The sequence below is a fragment of the Chinchilla lanigera genome, unplaced genomic scaffold (genome assembly GCF_000276665.1).
Source record: "Chinchilla lanigera isolate Chin_1 unplaced genomic scaffold, ChiLan1.0 scaffold00073, whole genome shotgun sequence".
NCBI classification, from domain to species: domain Eukaryota; kingdom Metazoa; phylum Chordata; class Mammalia; order Rodentia; family Chinchillidae; genus Chinchilla; species Chinchilla lanigera.
The window spans coordinates 7124142-7144487 of NW_004955474.1; the positions used below are offsets into that span (position 1 = coordinate 7124142).

Consider the following 20346-nt stretch of genomic DNA (forward strand, 5'->3'; position numbering starts at 1 on the left):
TATCACTGTGGTATGATGCTTTTAATTATTTTAGGAAGATATCCAGAAGGGGAAAAACTGGGTCAAATGAAACCTCTTGTCCTAGTTTTTTGAGCAATCTCCTCACCAATTTCCACAGTGGTTGTAGCTGTCTGTACTCCTAACAGTGGAGAAGGGTTACTTTTTCCCCACAGCCCTACCAGCATTTGTTATTGATCGATTTCATGATGATAGCCATTCTTTCTGGGGTGAGATGGAATCTGTGTTGTTTTAATGAGCATCTCTCAAAAGACTAGTGATGCTGAACAGTTTTTCATCTACAATATTTATTTGCTGTTTGTATTTCTTCATCTGAGAAGTATATTCATTTCACATGCCCATTTTTGGATTGGGTCTTTAAATTTGGGGGATTCTGATGTTTTGGAGTTCTTTATATTTTCTACATGTTAGTCTTTTGTTGAGGAATAGCTGGCAAAATATTTTCCCATTCTGTGGATTGTCTCTTCACTCTTGGTTTTTTTACTCTGCAAAATCTTTTTAACTTGATGTGAAACAACTAGTGTTGTTTCTCAGTAATATTTCCTGTGCATTTTGGGCTTTTTTCATACAGTCTTTGCCTCCACCTATGTCTTTTAGAGTTTTACCTATTCTATCTTCCAACAGATTAAATATTTGTTTTTATATTTAGGTCTTTGATTCATTTTGATTTTAGTTTAGTGCCTGGTGACAGAAATGGGTCTAAGTTCAATTTTCAGCATGTGGATAGTCAGTTTTCCCAGCAGCATTTATTAAAGAGGCTATCTTCCTTCTAGTGAAGGTGTTTGGCCTCTTTGTCAAAGATAAAGTAGCTGAATGTCCTTCAAGTTGTTTCTGCATCTTCTAATCTGTTCCATTGATCTTCGGATCTGTACTTTTTTTCCCCAGTACCATGCTATTTTCATCACAGTAGCTTTGTAGTATAATTTCAAGTTGGGGATTGTGATACCCCTGCCTTGGCCTTTGTTGCCCAGAGTCACTTTTTATGCCAGGATTCTTCTCATTCCATATGAATTTTAGGATTCTTTCCTCTAGTTCTATGAGGCATGGTATTAGTATTTTGATTGGGATTGTGTTAAATCTGTGTAACAGTTTTGGAAGTATGACCATTTTCACTATATTCTGCCTATCCAAGAATAAGGGATATCTTTCAATTTTCTGATACCCTCTTTGATCTCCTTTTTCAGAGTACAGTAGTTTTCAATGTAAGGGTCTTTCTACTTCCTTTGTTAGATTGATTTCCAAGTGTTGAACTTTTTGGATGCTATTGTGAAAAGTGTGGTTTCCCTAATTTCTCTCTCAGGAGTTTGTTATTAGAGTACAGAAATTCTATTGATTTTTGAGTGCTGACTTTGTACCTTGTGAGGCTGCTCAATTTGGTTACTAATCAAGGAGTCTTTTGGTGGAGTTTTTGGGTTTGTCTTAGTTACTCTTCTCATTGCTGAGACAAAATACCCAACACTCAAACTTAAAGGAGGAAAGGTTCATTTAGTTCACTGTTCATAGAGGTTTCAGTCCATATTGACCATCTCCCAGGAAGGATGGCATGGCAGACAGGCATCATAGAGGAGAAACAGTTCATGGCAGGTACAAGGTGGTAAAACAAGCAAGGAAGGGATGAAACAAGCCTCTTTCTGTCCCATATATTGTATCCAGGCTACCAGGATTAGAGTGGTGCCAAACCAACCAGTGGACTGATTTAGTAATCACCCACCCTTGACCTAGCACACTTAATCCTAGCATTGCATCATGAATCAATCACATACTCTAGATTCAGCCACCTCTGAAAAATAAGAAGAATGTATATTTTGTTGTTGGATGGAACACTGTAGACATCAACTAAATCCGTTTGTCTGAAGGTTTGATTCAGTTCTGATATTTCTTTGTTGATTTTTCATGTAGTTAATCTGTCTGTTTGTGACAGTGGGGTTTGAGGTCCCCCATTACAATTGTGTTAGTGCTTATCTGATTTTTCATGCCCATTAGTGTTTGTTTATATAGTTGGGTGTGCCAGTATTTGGTGCATATATATTTATGATTATTATCTTTTTCTCTTGGATTGATCCCTTAATAATTATATAGTGACCTTCTTTGTCTCTTCTTATCAGTCTTGACTTGAAATCCACTTTGGCTACCCTGCTGGATGGAATAGCTACCCCTGCTTTTTTCTGGGTTTCTGTCACATGGAGTATTGTTTCCTATCATTTCACTGCCAATATATGAATTTCTTTTTCAGTTAAATGTGTTTAGATATAGCTTCTTGATCCATTCTGCCAATCTATTTCTTTTGATTAGTGAGTTGAAACTATTTACATTGATAGTGATAACTGATATGTATTGACTTATCCTTGTCATATTATTTTCCTGTTGTTGGTTCCCTTTCTTTTCCTTCTATTTAATTGCTTGCCTTGCCTGGTGAATTCATTTTACTGGGATTCTTGGAATTGTCTTCTTTGTCTTTTCCTAAGATATCCCTTAGAAATGTTTTGAAGTGCTGGTTTGGTGGTAATGAATTTCTTGAGGTGTTCTTTATCATGGAAGTATCTTATTTCTCCATCAATTTTGAGAGATAATTTTGCAGAGTACATCAATCTGGGTTGTAAGTTGTTTTCTCTTAGGCCTTGAAATTCTTTAATCTAAGCTCTCCTTGACTTAAGTCTTTGTGTTGAGAAGTGTGCTGTGATTATAATGGGTTTTCCTTTAAATATGATTTGTTTCTTTTCCATAACAGTTATTATTATTATTACTATTATCTGTCTTTTTGAGACAGGGTTTCACTATGCAGTTCAGTCTGGCCTTGAACTCACTCTGTAGCCCAGGCTGGCCTTGAACTCACAACAATTTTCCTGCCTCAGCCTCTTGAGTGCTGGGATTACAGACATGTGCCACCACACCTGGCTTCTAACATCTTTAAATAGCCTGTTCTTGGGTTCCGTTTCTGAAATCTTGACTTTTATATGCCTCGGTGTAGTTTTTTCTTCCAGTTATGACTATTTGGAGTTCTATAAGCCTCACTTGCTGTATCTCAAATTCTTTTTCCATGCTTGAAATATTTCTGCCATTACTTCTATGAACAGGTTTTTTATGCCCTTTGTGCTATCTTTTGATTCTTTATTGCTTCCAATTAATCTTATACTGACCTTCTTTACATAGTCTAGCAGCTGTTGGACTGATTTTATGTGGTCCCTTGCTATTTTTAAGAGGTCTTTCATTTGATGATTGCCAACCACAATCCTGTCTTCTAGACTTGATATTCTATCTTCACATTGGTTGACTCTACTGCCTATACTTTCAGTAAAAATTTTAGTCTCCTGGATTTCTATTTGAGTCTGCTTTATGGAATCCAGTTCTTTTATATGTTGGACATTCAGGGCTCCCATGTCTTTTCTTAAGCTCCTTTATTTTTAAAACTCTGTATCTACTATACTCTGTAATACTGAAATGCTGAAATACTCTGTATTTCCTACATTAGCATCACCATCCCTTTAATTACCTCTGTTTTGTTTTTGTCAAGAGATGTATTGATTTGTTTTGTTGCTTCTACTGCCACAATTTCATGAAATTCAGCTAGGAGGTTTTTGATTTCTTTCACTTCAGTGCCCCCGTGATTTGCCCTGAGTGAGTTGGGGATTATGGGTTGCATCTTGCTTTTATGTTTTCTCATTTTCTTTCTTTCATTGTTTTCTGCATTGTGAGTTGCTTATGGTAGGCAACTTTATTACTAGTATTGAGATTGCTTTAGGAAATGACTACTTTTCAGAGATGTCTTATAGGAGTGGCTGGCTTCTGGCTTTTGAATTTGTCCCAAGATCTTGCTTCTTTAATTTATTAGGGATGTAGGGCTGCTGCCTATTTGGCCTAGCACCCAGTTCTTTGGTACTAGACCATGGCATTGCTTATGATTCCTGGATAATCTAGGTATTGGCATACGAAGAAAATCAATTGACCACAATAACTATGTCATCTTGGCTACATTAGTTACAATCAGTGATAACATTAGCATCAAGCACAGAGTAGAAAATGACAGGCTGTGATACTATTAATTTGCCACCCTTAACCATAGGTACAAGATATATATTTATATAGCAATAGCTATGACAAATCAGAAAATTATACACAGTAAATATTCACTCAGTAGAGTGATTTTACCCTAAAGGGAGAAATTTTAAAAGGGATAAGAAGAAAAAATAGAGGACAAAGAAAGAGAAAGAGACTAGAAGCAAGGCTGAAGGACAAAGGAAGATCATCCAAGCCTAGGGAAACTGGTGGAGACCGGAGGGAAAGAGCAACAACAACAAAAACACAGAAACTAAAGACAACATTCACACTCATGAAAAAACAAAAATAATAAAAAATCTAAACAAACAACACCAACACCAACAACCCCTTAGCAAAAACCCCAAAAGAAAAAGAAAAGAACAAAGAAGAACAAAGTGATTTCTCAAGCCCACAGTTTTGTAGTGGTGTCCAATTCAGGGTGCGACTCTGCTCTTGTTGGTAGACAGAGGAGGCAGTCAGAGCCCAGGACTGTGCGGGATACTCCCAGCAGCCTGCGGTAGGATTAGGGTGGGGTACTTTCAAATCCCCAGAAGTTCAGGCTGCTCTCGGTCTCCGGTGTGGGGTGAGGGCCTGAGTCATTTAGCCTGAAGCACCCTGCATGACTCTTGCCAGCCTGATCATGGCTCCCTGGCCTTGGACATCTCCTGCAGTTGTCCCTCACCCAGTCACTGTAAGACTTCAACACGGGGAGCCTAGAGATGAAGCCAACCCTTGGCTGCTCTGAGTCCCAGTTCAGTTGGCCCCTCTCTAAAATGGCATCTGACCAAGCGATATTTCCAGGGGACACGCAGTCATGTGGACTGGAGTCACTCACTGATGTAGTGCACAGCATCCACTGCTCCATTCCACTGGTGTGTTTCTCCCTGAAGATCTGTGGGTCACCCGCCCTCACTGTGCCTCTGTAGATTCGATCCTTCTCTCTCATGCTGCAAGCCAGGAGTTGGGGAGAAAGTGCAGGTTGCTTCCTCTTTTTCTTGCATTGTGGTCTGTCTGTTCACTCTCCCTGTGGGCTCCAATTTTCCTCTGGATCCTTCCTGGGTCCTAGGAACCTATCTCTCACCTTCCTTTCTTCCTCAAGTTGTGATTTTTCCAGTGTCTGAGTTCTGAATTTTGGAGAGGTTGATTTGTTGCTGCTTACTGCTCTGCCAGCCTTTCCAGAAGTCCCTAGCGCCTTAATTGTAAGATGAGTTCAAAGGGCTGGGGATATATTTCAGAGGCACAAGTGCCTGCCTAGCAAGTGCGAGGTCCTGAGTTTGATTCCCATTACCAAAAATAAAAGAACATTAAGATGAATTTAAGTTTTTTTCTGTTAGTGTTTCATATGTAGAATATTTTTCTTCTTCTGATTCTTTGTGGCTTTATTGATTTTAAATTTTCCTTTGTAGTTAAAATTTTTTTATTAGCACATGTTTACAGTCATCTTAGGGAGTAGGTACATGTACTTAACATATCTTGATTCTTTTGATTTCCCTCCTCCCAGTCACCCCCATCCTGTTTCTAGATTCCTTTTACCTATTATTATTATTTAGTTCATGTTTGTGTTACATAAGATTACATTCATGGTGGGTAGTTGGTACATGTACTGTAGATGATGCAGCCTAAGCCTTTTTTAGGTTCCCTTCCTCTCTCTCCTCTCTCTACTTCCAGTCTATTGGTTCCTTTTCCATTGGCAAAAGATCTACCTCCCTGTTTCCTTTCATTCTTCTTTCATTTTGCTATTTATTTGAACTTTGCCTTACTCAGTGAGAGAAACCATACAGTATCTAAACTTGTGTGTCTGATTTATTTCACTTAGCATTGCATTTTGCAGGTATGTCCATTTTCCTACAAATGACTCATTTATTCTTCTTTAGAGCCAAGTAGTTCTTTATTATGTATAAATAACCATTTTTTTAATCCATTCATCTGATAATGGACATGTAGGCTGTTCCCAAGATTTAGCCATTTGAGTTGTGCTGCTCTGACTGTGCCTATGAATGTGACACTGTGATATGATGTCATTAACTTTTTGGGCAAGATACCTAGAAAGGGGAATGCCTTATAGTGTTAAATAACCTCAAAGCATAAATCTCTGAAAATATTGGATCAGCTGCAAGAACAAAAGCAAAAACCAACCAACAAATAAAAACTCTCCCTGCTTAGTCTGATACTTAGGAGGCCATTAGAGACCCTTTCCCTGGTCTCCACCATTGTGGGAAAAAGGGGTCCAGAGGTCTGGTTGACGGCCGTGGAGGAGGAGCGAGTCTGAGCAGACTCAGACTCGTCATGACCTTGGCAGACCGAGTGAGTCGCACCGCCTAGGCTGTCCCGCTCTGCTCTCCTACTTTCGCACCGCCCCCTGCCAATAGTACCACCTCCAAACGACGCCCCTAGCCCGCCTCCATGGCCATGCCTCTAGCCTGCTCTATAAAATGCTTGGTACTTCCACAATAAAGTAGATCTGCGCCATCAGCCTGGTCTCTGGTGTCTCTTTCTTCACTGTACCGCCGCTTGCCGCGGGCCCAGGTCCCTCGACCCAAGAGGTTCGACCTCACACCATCCATCCCTCTGTACAGTGGAGCTGGGCTCTTACAAAGGGGCTGGCACACCCACAGCAGAACTGAGATCTGTCCTTATGCCCCTGGATGTCCCCCTAGTCTCCTCAGGTGTGCTTCACCCCTCATTTGTCAAGTGATTGTGACAATTCTGATTGCCTCGGTGCAAGTATTTAATGGAAGATCCTGGAAATAAAACTAAAGACATTTTGGAAGTAGAACAGCTGCTCCTCCCACCTGTACACTTTGCTACCTGCTTAGAAAGCAAATGTGAATGTGACCTACTCTTGGCTGGCAGTAGCCGGACACTGGAGACAAGAGCTATTTTAAGAGGCACCTCATGATTCTAATACATCCCTCCTTCCTTGTTCCTTTCACTTTGGTCTTAATAGATACCATAAACTTTTATTCCTTTCTATTTCTTATGTTATGTTTGAGAAATTTGGGGAAATGAGGGTGGCTTGTCTGTGAGCACAGCTAGCATTTAGGAAGTTTTAGTCTTCTGCAAGGGGTGAGGCTGTGCTAGGGGTGGGACTTGCAAGACCTGTCTGGTTATGACTTTGACCTTAACCACAAGTATTTGGTGACCTCAAGCTAGTCACAGAGCCACATCCCCTGCCTAAGCTTCAGTTTCTTCATCTGCAAAACAAGGGTATGGTGAATTCGAGCCACTGTAGAAAAATGGATGCACCTCAAGGCCATGATGTTAAGGGAAATCAACCAGACACACAAGCATGAATGTCACAGGAGAAACCCAAAGTGCAAATAATTTAAGGAGTAAAATAGAAGATGATAGGAAACAGAGAGATCAATCCTTGCAAATGAGAAGGGGATCTAGGGGTGGGGACAAAATTTAAGAACACTAAGATGTATTATGTACACATAGCAATTCCTCAGGATGAATGTAATCATTATGTACAGCAAACGTTCTAATAAACATAATTTTAAAAAAAACAACGGCAGGGAACTAGATGCTTATGTTAGAGCCCTTCCAGTTTAAATGTTCTTTGGGCTCTGAGGGCACTGGTGCTTAGAGATCAGTTGGGATGCCACCTTCAAAAGGAGGTGTTATAATTACATGTAGCTCAAAGGGCTTTTCAACTGCGGGGCATTGCTGCTGCTATCACTGGCAATCTCGAAGGTCCCATCTGCAGAAAAAACTGAGAGCTTATATCAGGGATGGTGAACCACTTAGAGATGAGAGCCCAAACTGCAACCCCAAACCCACATATTTATCACAGTGTGCCAACACTGCAATTAAACCTGGACACTGAGGTTTTAGTTTAGAAAAAGCACCTGTTATCCGATGCTTGGCTGCTGTGGTGATGTGGCTTGTGTAGACAGAGAGGGCTGCGTGTGCCCGCTGCAGCATGCGTGCCATAGGTTCGCCACCCCTGGCCTATGCTGATGGAATACTTACCGGGAGAGGCACTGTTCTGAGTCTTTTCCTTGTATATGGATATTGAGATACAATTTATGTACTGTTATATTCACCTCTGTACATTGTACAGCTCCTGGGTGTTTCCTATATTTGCAAAGTTGTGCAAACCTTATTACAACTCTCTGAAGCATTGTTCTCATCCCACTTTACCAATGAGGATTTTGCAAGGCTGAGTAGCTTTCCAAGGTCAGACAGCAACAGGTGAGCAGCAGGGCAGCCTGGGTGCCGAGCAGGTGGACGTAGAGTCTGTTGCTGTTTTAGCCACTGCTCTGTGCTGCCTCCTCTGGATGTCCTTGGCCTTCATCCTGCTCCTTTGCAGAGCCTACAGGTGACAAATGTCTTTGTCCAGTCCCAAGCAAGGTCTGCAGTGACACTTGTGGGCTGGGGGTTTTATCTCTGCAGGTTTTCTGCTGCCCCGTGAGTTTCTTTGACACATCTTCAACAGGCTGCTTTGCAGGGGACTTGGATGAGCTGGACCAGTTGGTCCCCATTGTCACTGAGGCGTTCCTATTCCTGCTTTTGTCGGTGATCACCATTCTGGTGGTCATCAGGGTGCTGTCACTGTACGTCCTGTTGATGGGAGCCATAGTAGTCATTGACTGCCTTAGTCATTACGTGTGAGTAGGTTCTTCGTGCCTGTGAGTAGGGTTTGAGGCTTGGGTGCAGGGCCAGGAGGAACCCAGATTGGACGGCCCCACAGGTGAATGGCCTCTCACCCTCACATGCACACAGAATGTTCAAAGGAGCCATCAGTGTATCTGAGAGACTCCAGCCCCATATCCTCACCTCCCTGCGTGGCCTGAGCTCCACCCACATCTATGGGAAGACTGAAGATTTCATCATCCAGGACGACGGGGTGTGGAGCGGTGGGGAATGGAAAGGAGAGGAGGGAGTCTGTGAGGGCCCTGGCCTACTCCATTGTTGCTCTGGACCTCCAGAGCTGCTCCTGCAAGCTGGTGTTTAGAAGGATAAGAAGGGAAGGTGATCTGGAAAATGTTCGTAACCCTCACAGGCCTGTGCTGTTTTATGCACGCTGCTGGCCCTCTGTACCTGTGAGGTCCTCATCCTTGGATTCAATTAATCAAAGGCCAGAAATGTTCAGGAGAAAAAACTGCACCTGTGGCGAACATGTACAGACTTTTCTTTATCATTATTTTCTAAACAAAACAGCACAACCACTGGTTACACAGCACTTACATCGGGTATCATGAGTCATATGGATGTGAGTTAAAGTTTAGATGAAGATGTGTACAGTTAGTGCAAATACCACGGCATCTGGGAGAGGGGACTTGAGCAGCTATTTCTGGGCTGTGGTATCCTCTGGGGGGTCTTGGAAGCAAACCCGGGCTGACACTGGAGAATGAAGAATATATGATATTTCATCGTGAGGTATATTATTATGTAAAAACATAATTGCATTAGCTTTGCAATTAGCTTTATTTAGCTTGCATTAGCTTTCATTTCACTTTCAAACATCTAATTTTAATAGATGTAGTGAGAAATAGTAGCTTTCTAAATGACAGAACTTCTATCACTGGTCAGATCCACAGATTTGCTTTCTGAATGTTGAAATACACACACACACACACACACACACACACACACACACACACACGTCCTGATTGTTACTGAGGCTTAACTGTGTAATGTGAACTTACCTATTTAGAGATTGCTAAGTAGATAATAATCAAACACAATCTTTCCCTACAAGAACCTCACAGTCGGCGGGAGAGAAGCGACATGGACATGTTTATGTAGTAAGGGGACTGAATCCGGTGGGTGGTATAAGAAAGGAACAAATGAGATGTCACAGGAGTTGTGCGGACAGGGAGGCCGGGCAGCTGTGGGGAGAGGAGGGTCTGAGCTGGCCTTGGGAGCCGGTGAGATCTGGACAAGGGGACAAGGCTTTGATAACAGCGCCCCAGTGAGCCGTGGAGCGTCCTCCCTCTGCGCTCAGACGCTCCCTGGAGGTGCAGACGGATGGGGGAGGGGTCGCTCGTCCAGCTCACACCGAGGGCTACACGTGCCTCGCTCCGATGGGAACACAGCAGGGACGTGGCAGACACGCTCCCACCCTGAGCCACGAGGCAGGGCGCGGGCACAGAGAGGCCGTGTTGGCGCCAGAGCTGCTGTTAGGGAAGCACGCGGGGAAGGGACGTTGTGCAGAGATCTAGGTGAGGTGCGGGTGGAAATGCAGGAGTTGGGAGCAGCGCTCTCCAGCAGAGGGGTCGGTCTGTGCAAGGACTCCAAGATGGGGACCTAAGTTTGGAGGAAAACAAAGCGGCTTGAATGTAGATAGGGCCGCTGAATGGCGAAGGTCTCATTTATTTATTTAGGTTTTTTGAGACAGGGTCTCTCTATGTAGCCCAGGCTGGCAACTGTGGCAATCCTCCTGCCTCAGCCTCCCCAGTGCTGGGATTCCAGATATGCACCACCATGCCCATTGTGTTTAATATAAGCGTTGTGTTTAATATAAGTCACCTCAAAATGCAGGTGACTCAGTCATGGTTTAATGGTCAGATGGGCAGAATTTGGAAAGACTTGTGTCAAAGTTCAGAGCAAGCAGTCTGAGTAATTCATAAGGACCCCTGAGTGTGGGTAATACTCATCCGAATGGTAGGATGGTCTTGGCATACAGACACTTTTTATTTCAATAATGGAAGTGTTATTTAAAGACACTTCAGAAGAAAAGAACTAGCACATCAAACCCATTATTTTGATAATTTCAAGCCAGTGATAAAATTTCTTTTAACATCAATTCTAGAATATATTCAGTCAAGTAAAAGAAAAATGCTATTAGTACCAGGATGGGTTGTGTGTTGATTTGGAAAATCATGCCGGTGGTGTGTGCAAAGTGAAGATGAGTAGCTCTGTCTTGATTAGAAGTGACAGGAGAAACTAATTCAAACCAGCTTAAAAAAGAACAGACTTTTAGAAACCACAAACTATTACAATTGCTAAATTAGGCAGAGGGGGATGGATGGCATTAAATGACATTTTAATTTCTTGGTGTTGATGAAGATTTCATTGCAGCAGGCTAGGGAGGAAGGAGGGAGTGCTCCCACTGGGTCAGAGAGGTGGGGAAAGTACAGGGCCCTCACTCTGGGGCCCTTTCCATCTTTGTGTCTTGGGGACCCTTGCAGGCCCTCCCCATAGCAAAGTGGCAGTTTGGGGTCCGTGGACCCACTGTGAGGCACTTCCCTGCCCTCACCCACAAAGCCCAGCACTCATTCACTCTCACAAGTGCAGTTAGAGTAACCACCCATCCCCGAATCAGTCACGGAGCTAAGGAAGGTGTGTTCTGAGGGTGCTACACCGGAAGACCCACTTCTCAATCCAATCACTTCTGCCCAGGGAGAGGGGACAGTTTTTCCTCCGATGACAATTCAGGTTCTGTTGGGGGCAGTGGGGAGCTGGAGGCTGTGTGAAGTGAGCAGTGTGCCCCTAGGGAGCCCCGAGGTGGAGAGACGCTGGTTCTCAGCGTGGGGTTTCCTTCCTGGGGACTAAGGGGCTAGTGGATGCACAGAGCACCTGCCTGCTGATGCTCCTCTCTTCCACGCGGTGGGTGGCGCTGAGGATGGAGACCATGGCCAACCTGGTAACCTTGGCCGGGGCCTCATTTGTGGCTTTTGGCATTTCCTCCGTGCTCCATTCCTTCCGAGCCAGGGGCTCAGCCTTGAGCTGCAGGTGAGGAAGGCTGGTAGAAGCGAGCTGTCAGGATGGGGTGGATCCTCAGCCTGCAGCCCCTGCACGCATGAGTCACAAGGCTTTGATACACCTTGGGGTTGGCGGTGTGCCATGTGAGCTATGAAGCTGCTCTGTTTTCTTGTGCTCTTCTGAGCTGGGAAGTATGTATTTCACAGAATCATAGAACAGCACGAGTGAAGGCAGCACATAGCCACAGAGCCCCACACACTTATCGGGTCCACAGAGAAACTGAGGCCCAGACAAGGGAGGGATTTGTGCCAACAGAGAGTTCACAGAGCCAGGATGAGAGGCCCGCCTCTGCGTGTCTTGGCTGATACCTCTGGACCTCCTGCCCGCACCCTGGCTGAGCTGGCCCCTGGGAAGTGTAGAAAGCAGGGCAACTCGAGAGGCTTGTGAAGCCAACTGCTGGCCCAGCTGCAAGTGTCACTCAGGCTGGTCGGTTGGGGTGGGCAGAGATTCCGAGTCCTGTCCCGGGCTGGGGTCTCTCAGAGATTCTGAGGCAGTGCCCTCTGCCCCGTGGCCTGTTGTCTCTCTGTCCCCAGTGTGGTGTGAGGGTGTGTGGGAGGTTGAAACTGGCCAGGGTTTGCAGTCGCAGAGTCCCACGGCGGGGGCAGGGAGGCCACAGGTTGTTTCCCACAGCCCAGTGGACTCTGGTTATGCTGGGCCAGGGCTCCCCTCCCCTGGGTTTATCCATTAACTGCTCCTCCAGGCTCTGCAGCCCTTCCTCCATTTGGCATGGGCCCCTGTGTGTGTGTTGCTGAGCTTTGTCCCCTGTGTGTGCTGCTGAGCTTTGTCCCCAGGGCTGAGGGTGATTTTGGAAGTGAGAAGGGCTCTACATCCTCCTCTGTGACTTGTGGCTGTGTACTCGTGTGTGTTGAGCCGTGCACCTGTGTGTGCCACTGGCTGTGCAGTGCCTGTTCCTGGGTACTCAGGGCCACGTTTGTTGGGAGCCGAGCACAGCAGGCGGTCTGTGATGGGCCTGCTGCGCACTGTGCCCTGGGGTCACTTCCAGGGCTGCGGGACTTGCATGGGGGGCCCAAGCTCAGGGGTTTAGCACCAAGCAGGGAGAGAGCCCTTTGCACACACAAAACCACTCCCCAGCCATGGGCCATGCCAGGGCCCAGAGCCAACCAGGGAAAAGACCACGCAGATCCAAGGGGCAGAGGTGGACAGCCCCCAGAGGGTGTGCGCCCCAGAAGTGCAGGCCAGTGGGTTGCTCCCTCCGTTTGAGTCTCCCATCAGTGAGTGAATGGTTTGGGGTGTCTAGGTTCACCCCAGACTCTGCCCTCCCTGGCCGAGGGGCCTTGGGTAAGTAAAGGTGTGAACCTCTGTGTGTCTAGCACTATGTATCTGTAAAAGGGTGATAATAAAAATTCTGAAACCACAGGATTTGAGGAAACAAGCTCACACCAGGATGGACGCAGCAGAACAGCTGCAGCGGGGGCCGGCTCAGACTAAGTGCTCCGAGAGGACGCCCACTGTTGATCCCGTCTCACAGAGTGAGCCAACCCTGCGTAGCCCACCATGCTAGGACCTCGCTGAGTGGGTGTGGGGCCCACTTATCCCATCTCACAGCCATGGCAACCTGCCTCACAGTTGTCCCAAGTGGCCAGCTAAAATCAGCTGGGACACCCTGTGTCTTAGTTACTTTTTTCTCGTTGCTGGGAAAAAATACCCAATGCCCAAAATGAAGGAAGGAAAGGTTTATTTAGCTTACAGTTGGTGATGGTTTCAGTCCATACTTGGCTGGCTCCGAGGCAGAGTGGCACATGGCAGAAGGCAAATGTTTATGGCGGCAGAACACAGCAAAAACAACAAGAGCAAAAGGGAGGAATGGCAGCAAGCAGCCTCTTTCCCTCCCTTACATTTTAAACAGGCTACCCCCACCTAAAGGGTGCATAGCACTCACATAATCTCCATGACCTCCTCTTCCACAGGCTCAGGATGTATACAAAGTAAGCACCCTGGCTCCCTGCTGAGTCACTTAGCCAAACTTCTAGACTCCCTAAGCTGACACAGTGTATCAACCATAACACCCTGCCACCCAAAAACTGACTGATGAGGCTAGGAGGAACAAGACCTCCTCAAATGAGGGCTTTTCCCTGTGAGGAAATCTTGCTGGGGCCTCCAAAATGTTGTGGCAGATCAGCAAGAAACAACTCACAGAATGCCGAGAATATTGGAAGAAAAATTTTATTCTGCTGGCAGGATGAAAATCCAACACAGAGTCAGAAAATGTCAACCATGAGTCTTTGTTCTTCAGGGTTTTATAACTTACACAAGTTTCCATAGTAACCACATTACCTAATTTTTGAGACCTTTACAAGAATGCCACATAGTGGTTGCAAGTTTACATTTCTCAGGGGTTTGCTTGTCAGGAAGGATGAAGTTAAAGTTTTGCTTACTCCCACAATTTGTTCTAACTGTTTGTTCCTTAGGTTAATGATTTGCTTTCCTTTTGTGGGTTTTATGGTTAACCAAATGGGAGGAGGGAGGAGTAAGTTCATCTGGAGTTTAAGTGGCCTTCAAAATGGAGTTCAGAGACAAAATGGAATCACCTATGTCACTTCAGCCATGTCAATATATCTTGATTCTTTTTTTCCCAAACCCCTCCTCTCCCTTTAACCCCTCTTTCTCTCTTTTTTACAAATCTTTGATTCCATTTTTTCCTTCTGTTGTTGTCAGGGTTCATAAGGGAAGCAATTTAATACAAGACACATAATTTGTAGGATTATTTCATAGTAGTCACCCTAACAGTCAAGTACAAAAGAGTGCAGGAAATCTCCCCACACACTGAAGACCAAAAGAATCCAGCTGAGCACCTGGATCCCATGGCAATGTCCTGCACAAGTCCATCTAAAGACCTAGAGCCCATAGCAACAGCCTCATTAGTCCAATTGGAGGCCAAGAACCCCATGTTTCATGCTAGTCTGTTTCACAGTCTGCACTTGGCAGGCCCAAAGGGCAGTGGTAGAAACTAGAAAGTCTGCACCAGTGGGATGAAGGATCTGTGCTCACAGTCTGAGAGATTTACACTGGAACCAGGAAGTGATGGTCAAAGTAAGGACCAGAGCTCCCCTGAAGTGAATGGCAGCCATTCTCAATGACAAGGTCCCAAGCTCCTCCAATGATGAGAACAGCCAAGTTCATCAGGAAAGCCAGCATGACAAGCTCCTCCAGGAAAACCAACACACCAGGAGAACCAATAGCTCCCTAATAGCACCTCTTGTTCTTCTCTGGTTCTCTTTATTTTGTTGGCAACAACCATCAGGTGGGCCTCCCACACCAGCACTACACTGGTTCAGTTTAGCTGGGCATTACAAGTTGACCACCAGTTGTCAATCTACCACCTTCTATTTTCTCTTTTCTTTTTCCTTTTTTCTTTTCCTACTCCCCTCTCCCCACTTCCCCTTCCCATTTGAACACTTTACTATTTCCCAATATCTATCATCCATTTTGGTTTTTATTTACCCTCTCAGTTTCTCACACCAGAGAAACAATGCAATATTTAAATATGTGTGTCTGATTAATTTCACTTAAGAGTATGGTCTCAAGTTGCATCCATTTTCCTAGAAATGTCTCAAGTTTATCTTCTTTTAGGGCACAGTAGTAGTCCATTGTATGAAAAAACCAAATCTTCTTTATTCATTATTTTAGTTACTGTTCTTGTTGCTGAGACAAAAACACCACAAACCCAAAGTTAACAGAAGAAAAGTTTATTTAGCTCATGGTTTGTAGAGATTTTGGTCCATAATCAACTGGTTTCAAGGAAGGGTGGCACATGGCAGAGGGGTGACTATTCACGACAGTGGAAGATAGCAAAAGCAACAAGTAGAGGTAGACAAACCTCTTTCTGTGCCTTATGTTGTATCCAGTCTACTGGGATAGGCAGTGCCTATCAGTGTACTAATCCAGCAATCACCTAACCTTAATCCCAGAACTCTTACTCCCAGCATTGCACTATGAATCAATTACACACTCTAGGTTCTGTGACCTCTGAAAAAACCCTATGACTGCATGAGGATTTAAGGGGACATCTAGACACAGACCATAATATTCATTCATCCATTGATGGACATTTAGGCTTTTTCCAAGATTTAGCTATTACAAATTGTGCTGTTGTAGACATGGGTGTGAATATGTCACTGTGTTACGATGTTTTTAGTTCTTTAGGGAAGATACCAAGAAGAGAAATAGCTGGGTCAAATGAGACCTCTAGTTTAAGATTTCTGAGGAATCTTCACACTGATTTCCATAATTGTACCAATCTATACTTCTAACAACAATGGAAAGTGTTCCTTTTTCCCCACAGCCCCACCAGCATTTGTTATTGGCTGATTTCTTGATAATGGCCATTCTTTCTGGTGTGAGATGGAATCCCAGTGTTGTTTTGTGTTGCATCTTTTGAGTGACCAGTGATTTTGACCCTTTTTCATATATTTGCTGTTTCTACTTCTTCATTTGAGAAGTATCTATTCATTTCAAGCGCCCATTTTTTGCATTGGGTCTTTAAAATTTGGGGGGGGTCTGATTTTTTGAGTTCTTTATTAGTAGCCTAGATATTAGTCCTTTACTGAGGAGCAACTGGCAAAAAATAAGATACTTCCATGATAAAGAACACCTGAAGAAATTTATAACAAAACTATCACTCAAAAATGTTCTGAAAGATATTATAGAAAGAGGTAATGAAGACTACAGTTCTGTAAGCCTGAATAGAATGAATCCATCAGGCAACATGAGAAATTAAACAGAAGGGAAAGAAATGGAGCAAACAGCAGGAAAATAATATGACATGAATAAGTCAATACATATCAGTTATCACCATCAATGTGAATGGTCTCAACTCAATCAATCAAACAAACAGGTTGGCAGAATAGATCAAGAAATAAGATCCAACAATATGCTGCATACAAGCGGCACATTTAACTCAAAAAAGAAATTCACAGACTGACAGTCAAAGGATGGAAAACAATACTCCATGTGACAGGAACCCAGAAAAAAGCAGGGTAGCTTTCTCTTTGCAGACAAAGTGGATTTCCAGCCAAGACTGATTAAGAGAGACAAGAAGGTCACTATATCCTTGTAAAAGGAACAATCCAAGAAGGGATAACAATCATAACTATATATGCAACAAATATCAGTGCACCCAACTATATAAAACAAACACTATTGGATATAAAATCAGATAAGCACTAACACAATTATAATGGGGACCTTGAACCCCACTATCACAAGTAGATGAATCAGACAAAAAAAACAACAAAGAACTGTCAGAGCTGAATCAAACCTTTGAGTGAATAGGTTTAGTAGACACCTTCAGAGTGTTCACACCCCACAACATCAAAATACACATTCTTCTCAGCTGCACATGGGAATTTCTCCAAAAGAGACCACGTACTATCCCACAGAACATGCTTAAGTAAATGCACAGGAACTGAAAGTATCCCATACATATTATCAGACAATAGTGCAATAAAATTGGAAGTCAATAGCAAAAGAAACCATAAAAACTGCATAAACAGATGGAAATTAACTAATACTCTCCTGAACAACCAATGGGTCACAGATGAAATTGGAGAAGAAATTAGGCAGTTTATACAATTAAATAATAATGCCAATACAACACACAGGAACTTATGGGACACAATGAAAGCCATCCTATGAGGGAAATTTATAGCAGTGAATGCCCACATTAAAAAAAACAACAACAACAACAACAACAAAAAAAACCCAGAATGAGCTCAAATAAATAACCTAAGGTTGAACCTCAAACTTCTAGAAAAAGAAGAGCAAGTTAAACTGAGGTGCATACAAGGAAGGAAACTGTAAAGATCAGAACAGAAATTAATGCTTTGGAAACTAAGAAAACAATACAAAGAATCAAAGAGTTGGTTTTTAAAAAGATTAAATAAAATTGACAAACTTTCAGTCAACTTTACAAAAAGAAAAGGAAAGAAAGGACTCAAGTCTATGCAATAAGGAATGAAAAGGGTGAAATCACAATGGATCCTGCAGAAATCCAGAAGATCATCAATACCTACTTTGAGAATCTGTATTCTAGTAAGATGGAAAACACAGAAGAAATGGACAGTTTCCTAGATACATATGAATTACCAAAGCTGAGTCAAGAAGATATAAAAAACTCAAGACAACCCAATATCATTCAATGAAATTGAAGAAAAAAATACTTTTTTTTCTTTTTTCTTTTTTTTTTTCTGGTACTGGGAATCAAACTCATGACCTTGCACTTGCCAGGTAGGCTCTGTGCCACTGAGCTAAATCCTCAGCCCCAAGAAAAAAATAATTAAAAAACCATCAACAAAGAAAAGCCCAGATCTCAACAGATACACTACTGAATTCTGTAAGAAATTTAGAGACAACCTAATACCACTATTCATTCAACTCTTTCATGAAATTGAAAGGGAAGCAGTGCTCCCTAACTCATTTCTGGAAGCAGTATTACCTTGATAACAAAACCAAAGAAGGATACAATTAAGAAAGAGAGCTACAGGCCAATCTCCTTGATGAACATAGATGCAGAAATCCTCAATAAGATACTGGCAAACAGAATGCAGAAAGTCATCAAGATTATATATCATGACCAAGTAGGTTTCATCCCAGGGATGCAGGGATGGTTCAACATGTACAAATCAATAAATGTAATATATCATATTAACAGACCCAAGGAGAAAAACCACATGATCATCTTAATAGACGCATAAAAAACATTTCACAAAGTCCAACACTCATTCATGACAAAAATCCTGTGGAAAATCAGAATAGATGGTTTTTACCTCAATCTGATAAAAAGCCATCTATGACAAATCAACAGCCAGCACCATGTGAAACAGACAAACACTGAAAACTTTCACTCTAAAATCAGGAACAAGAGAAGGATGTCCACTGTCACCACTCCTATTCAATATAGTTCTTTAAATATTAGCCAGAGCAATTAGACAAGAAAAAGAAGTAAAAGGAAAAAGGATATGAAGGGAAGAAGTTAAATCATCATTATTTGTGGATGACACGATGATCTACAAAGAAAACCCCAGAAACTCCACCAAAAGACTTCTAGATTGAATAACCAAATTCAGTAGTGGAGCTGTATACAAAGTCAACACTCAAAAATCAATAGCATTTCCTTACATAAATAACAAACTTACTGAAAGATAAATTAGGGAAATCACACCTTTCATAAAAGGCATCAAAAAATGAAATACTAAGGAGTCAATCTAATAATGGAAGTAGAAGACTTTTACATTGAAAACTACAGTGCTCTGAAAAACGAGATCAAAGAGAACATCAAAAAACTGAAAGCTATTCCTTGTTTTTGTATAAGCAGAACTGATATAGTGAAAATGGTCATACTTCCAAAACTGTTACACAGCTTTAATGCAATTCCAATCAAAATACCATTAGAGTAGCTCAAAGATCTAGAAAAAACAATCCTAACATTCATTTGGAATCAAAAGAGACCTAGAATAGCAAAGGCAACTCTGGACAACAAAGGCAAGGCAGGGAGCGTCACAGTCCCTGATTTGAAGTTATACTACAAAGTTACTGTGATTAAATCAGTGTGATACTGGCAACAAAAACAGACCTGAGGATCAGTGGAACAGAATAGAAGATGCAGAAACAACTCTAAGCACACTCAGCTACCTTGTCTTTGACAAAAGGGCCAAACACATACATTGGAAGAAAAATAACCTCTTTAATAAATTGTGCTGGAAAAACTATCTTTCCACACGTGGAAGACTATAATTAGACCCATGCACTAAACTAAAATCAAAATGGATCAAAGATCTAAATATAAAAACAGAAATACTAAATCTGCTGGAAGATAGAATAGATACAACTCTAGAAGACCTAGATGTAGGCAAAGACTTTAGGAACAAACCTGGATCACACAAGAAATTTCACAAAGAATCAACAACTGGGATCTCATCTTATTAAAAAGCTTTTGCACAGCAAGGAAAATCACCAACAGAGTGAAGAGACAACCCATAGAGAGAGAGAAAATTATTTTTGGGGAAACACGGTGTTACTGCTTCTATGGATGTCATAATAGTTAAGAGCACAGGTTGCTTGGGTTCAAGCCCACTTTTTTTACCTGGAATCAGCAGTGTAACCAACTTGCCAAAATTCTGTTCCCTTTGTCTGGGGAAGATAACAGCATCGTCCTCACTGGCTTATTACAGAGATAAGACCATAAAGCTGTAAGTTTCTTGGCATAATGCCTGATCTGTAGCCCATGCTCATTGCTGTGTCATCTAAAATGACTGGGGAGAGTGCTCTGTGGGCCACACACTGGCTAAGCGCTCTGTATAGATCGCATCATGAAACTACAGAATAACTTTACAAGACTGAATTATCCAGGCGAGGATAGTTTCATGAGATTGATTGAATTATGGGAATATAACTGAGGCTTGGCTAGGCTGAGAGTCCTGTTTAATTGGATCCCATAGCCTGGGGCTGGCAGAGCCCTGGGGAGCTTGGTCTTGGGGCCCAGTGTTCCATAGGATTTGTGAGTCCTAGGGCTTCCTCCCTTCTTCCCTTCCTCCCTCCCTTTCTCCTTTTCTTCCTTTCTTC

At 42.9% G+C, this 20346-nt stretch overlaps 1 protein-coding gene across 1 annotated transcript in view; it reads left to right on the top strand.

Annotated features, from left to right (window-relative positions):
- LOC102005035 (ATP-binding cassette sub-family C member 11) overlaps positions 1-20346 on the top strand; it is a 78823-nt gene that overhangs the window by 33396 nt on the left and 25081 nt on the right. Inside the window, 4 exon segments of the mRNA XM_013502712.1 lie at positions 8452-8666; positions 8782-8905; positions 11558-11736; positions 13117-13256. Coding sequence (XP_013358166.1) covers positions 8452-8666; positions 8782-8905; positions 11558-11736; positions 13117-13256 — 658 coding nt within the window.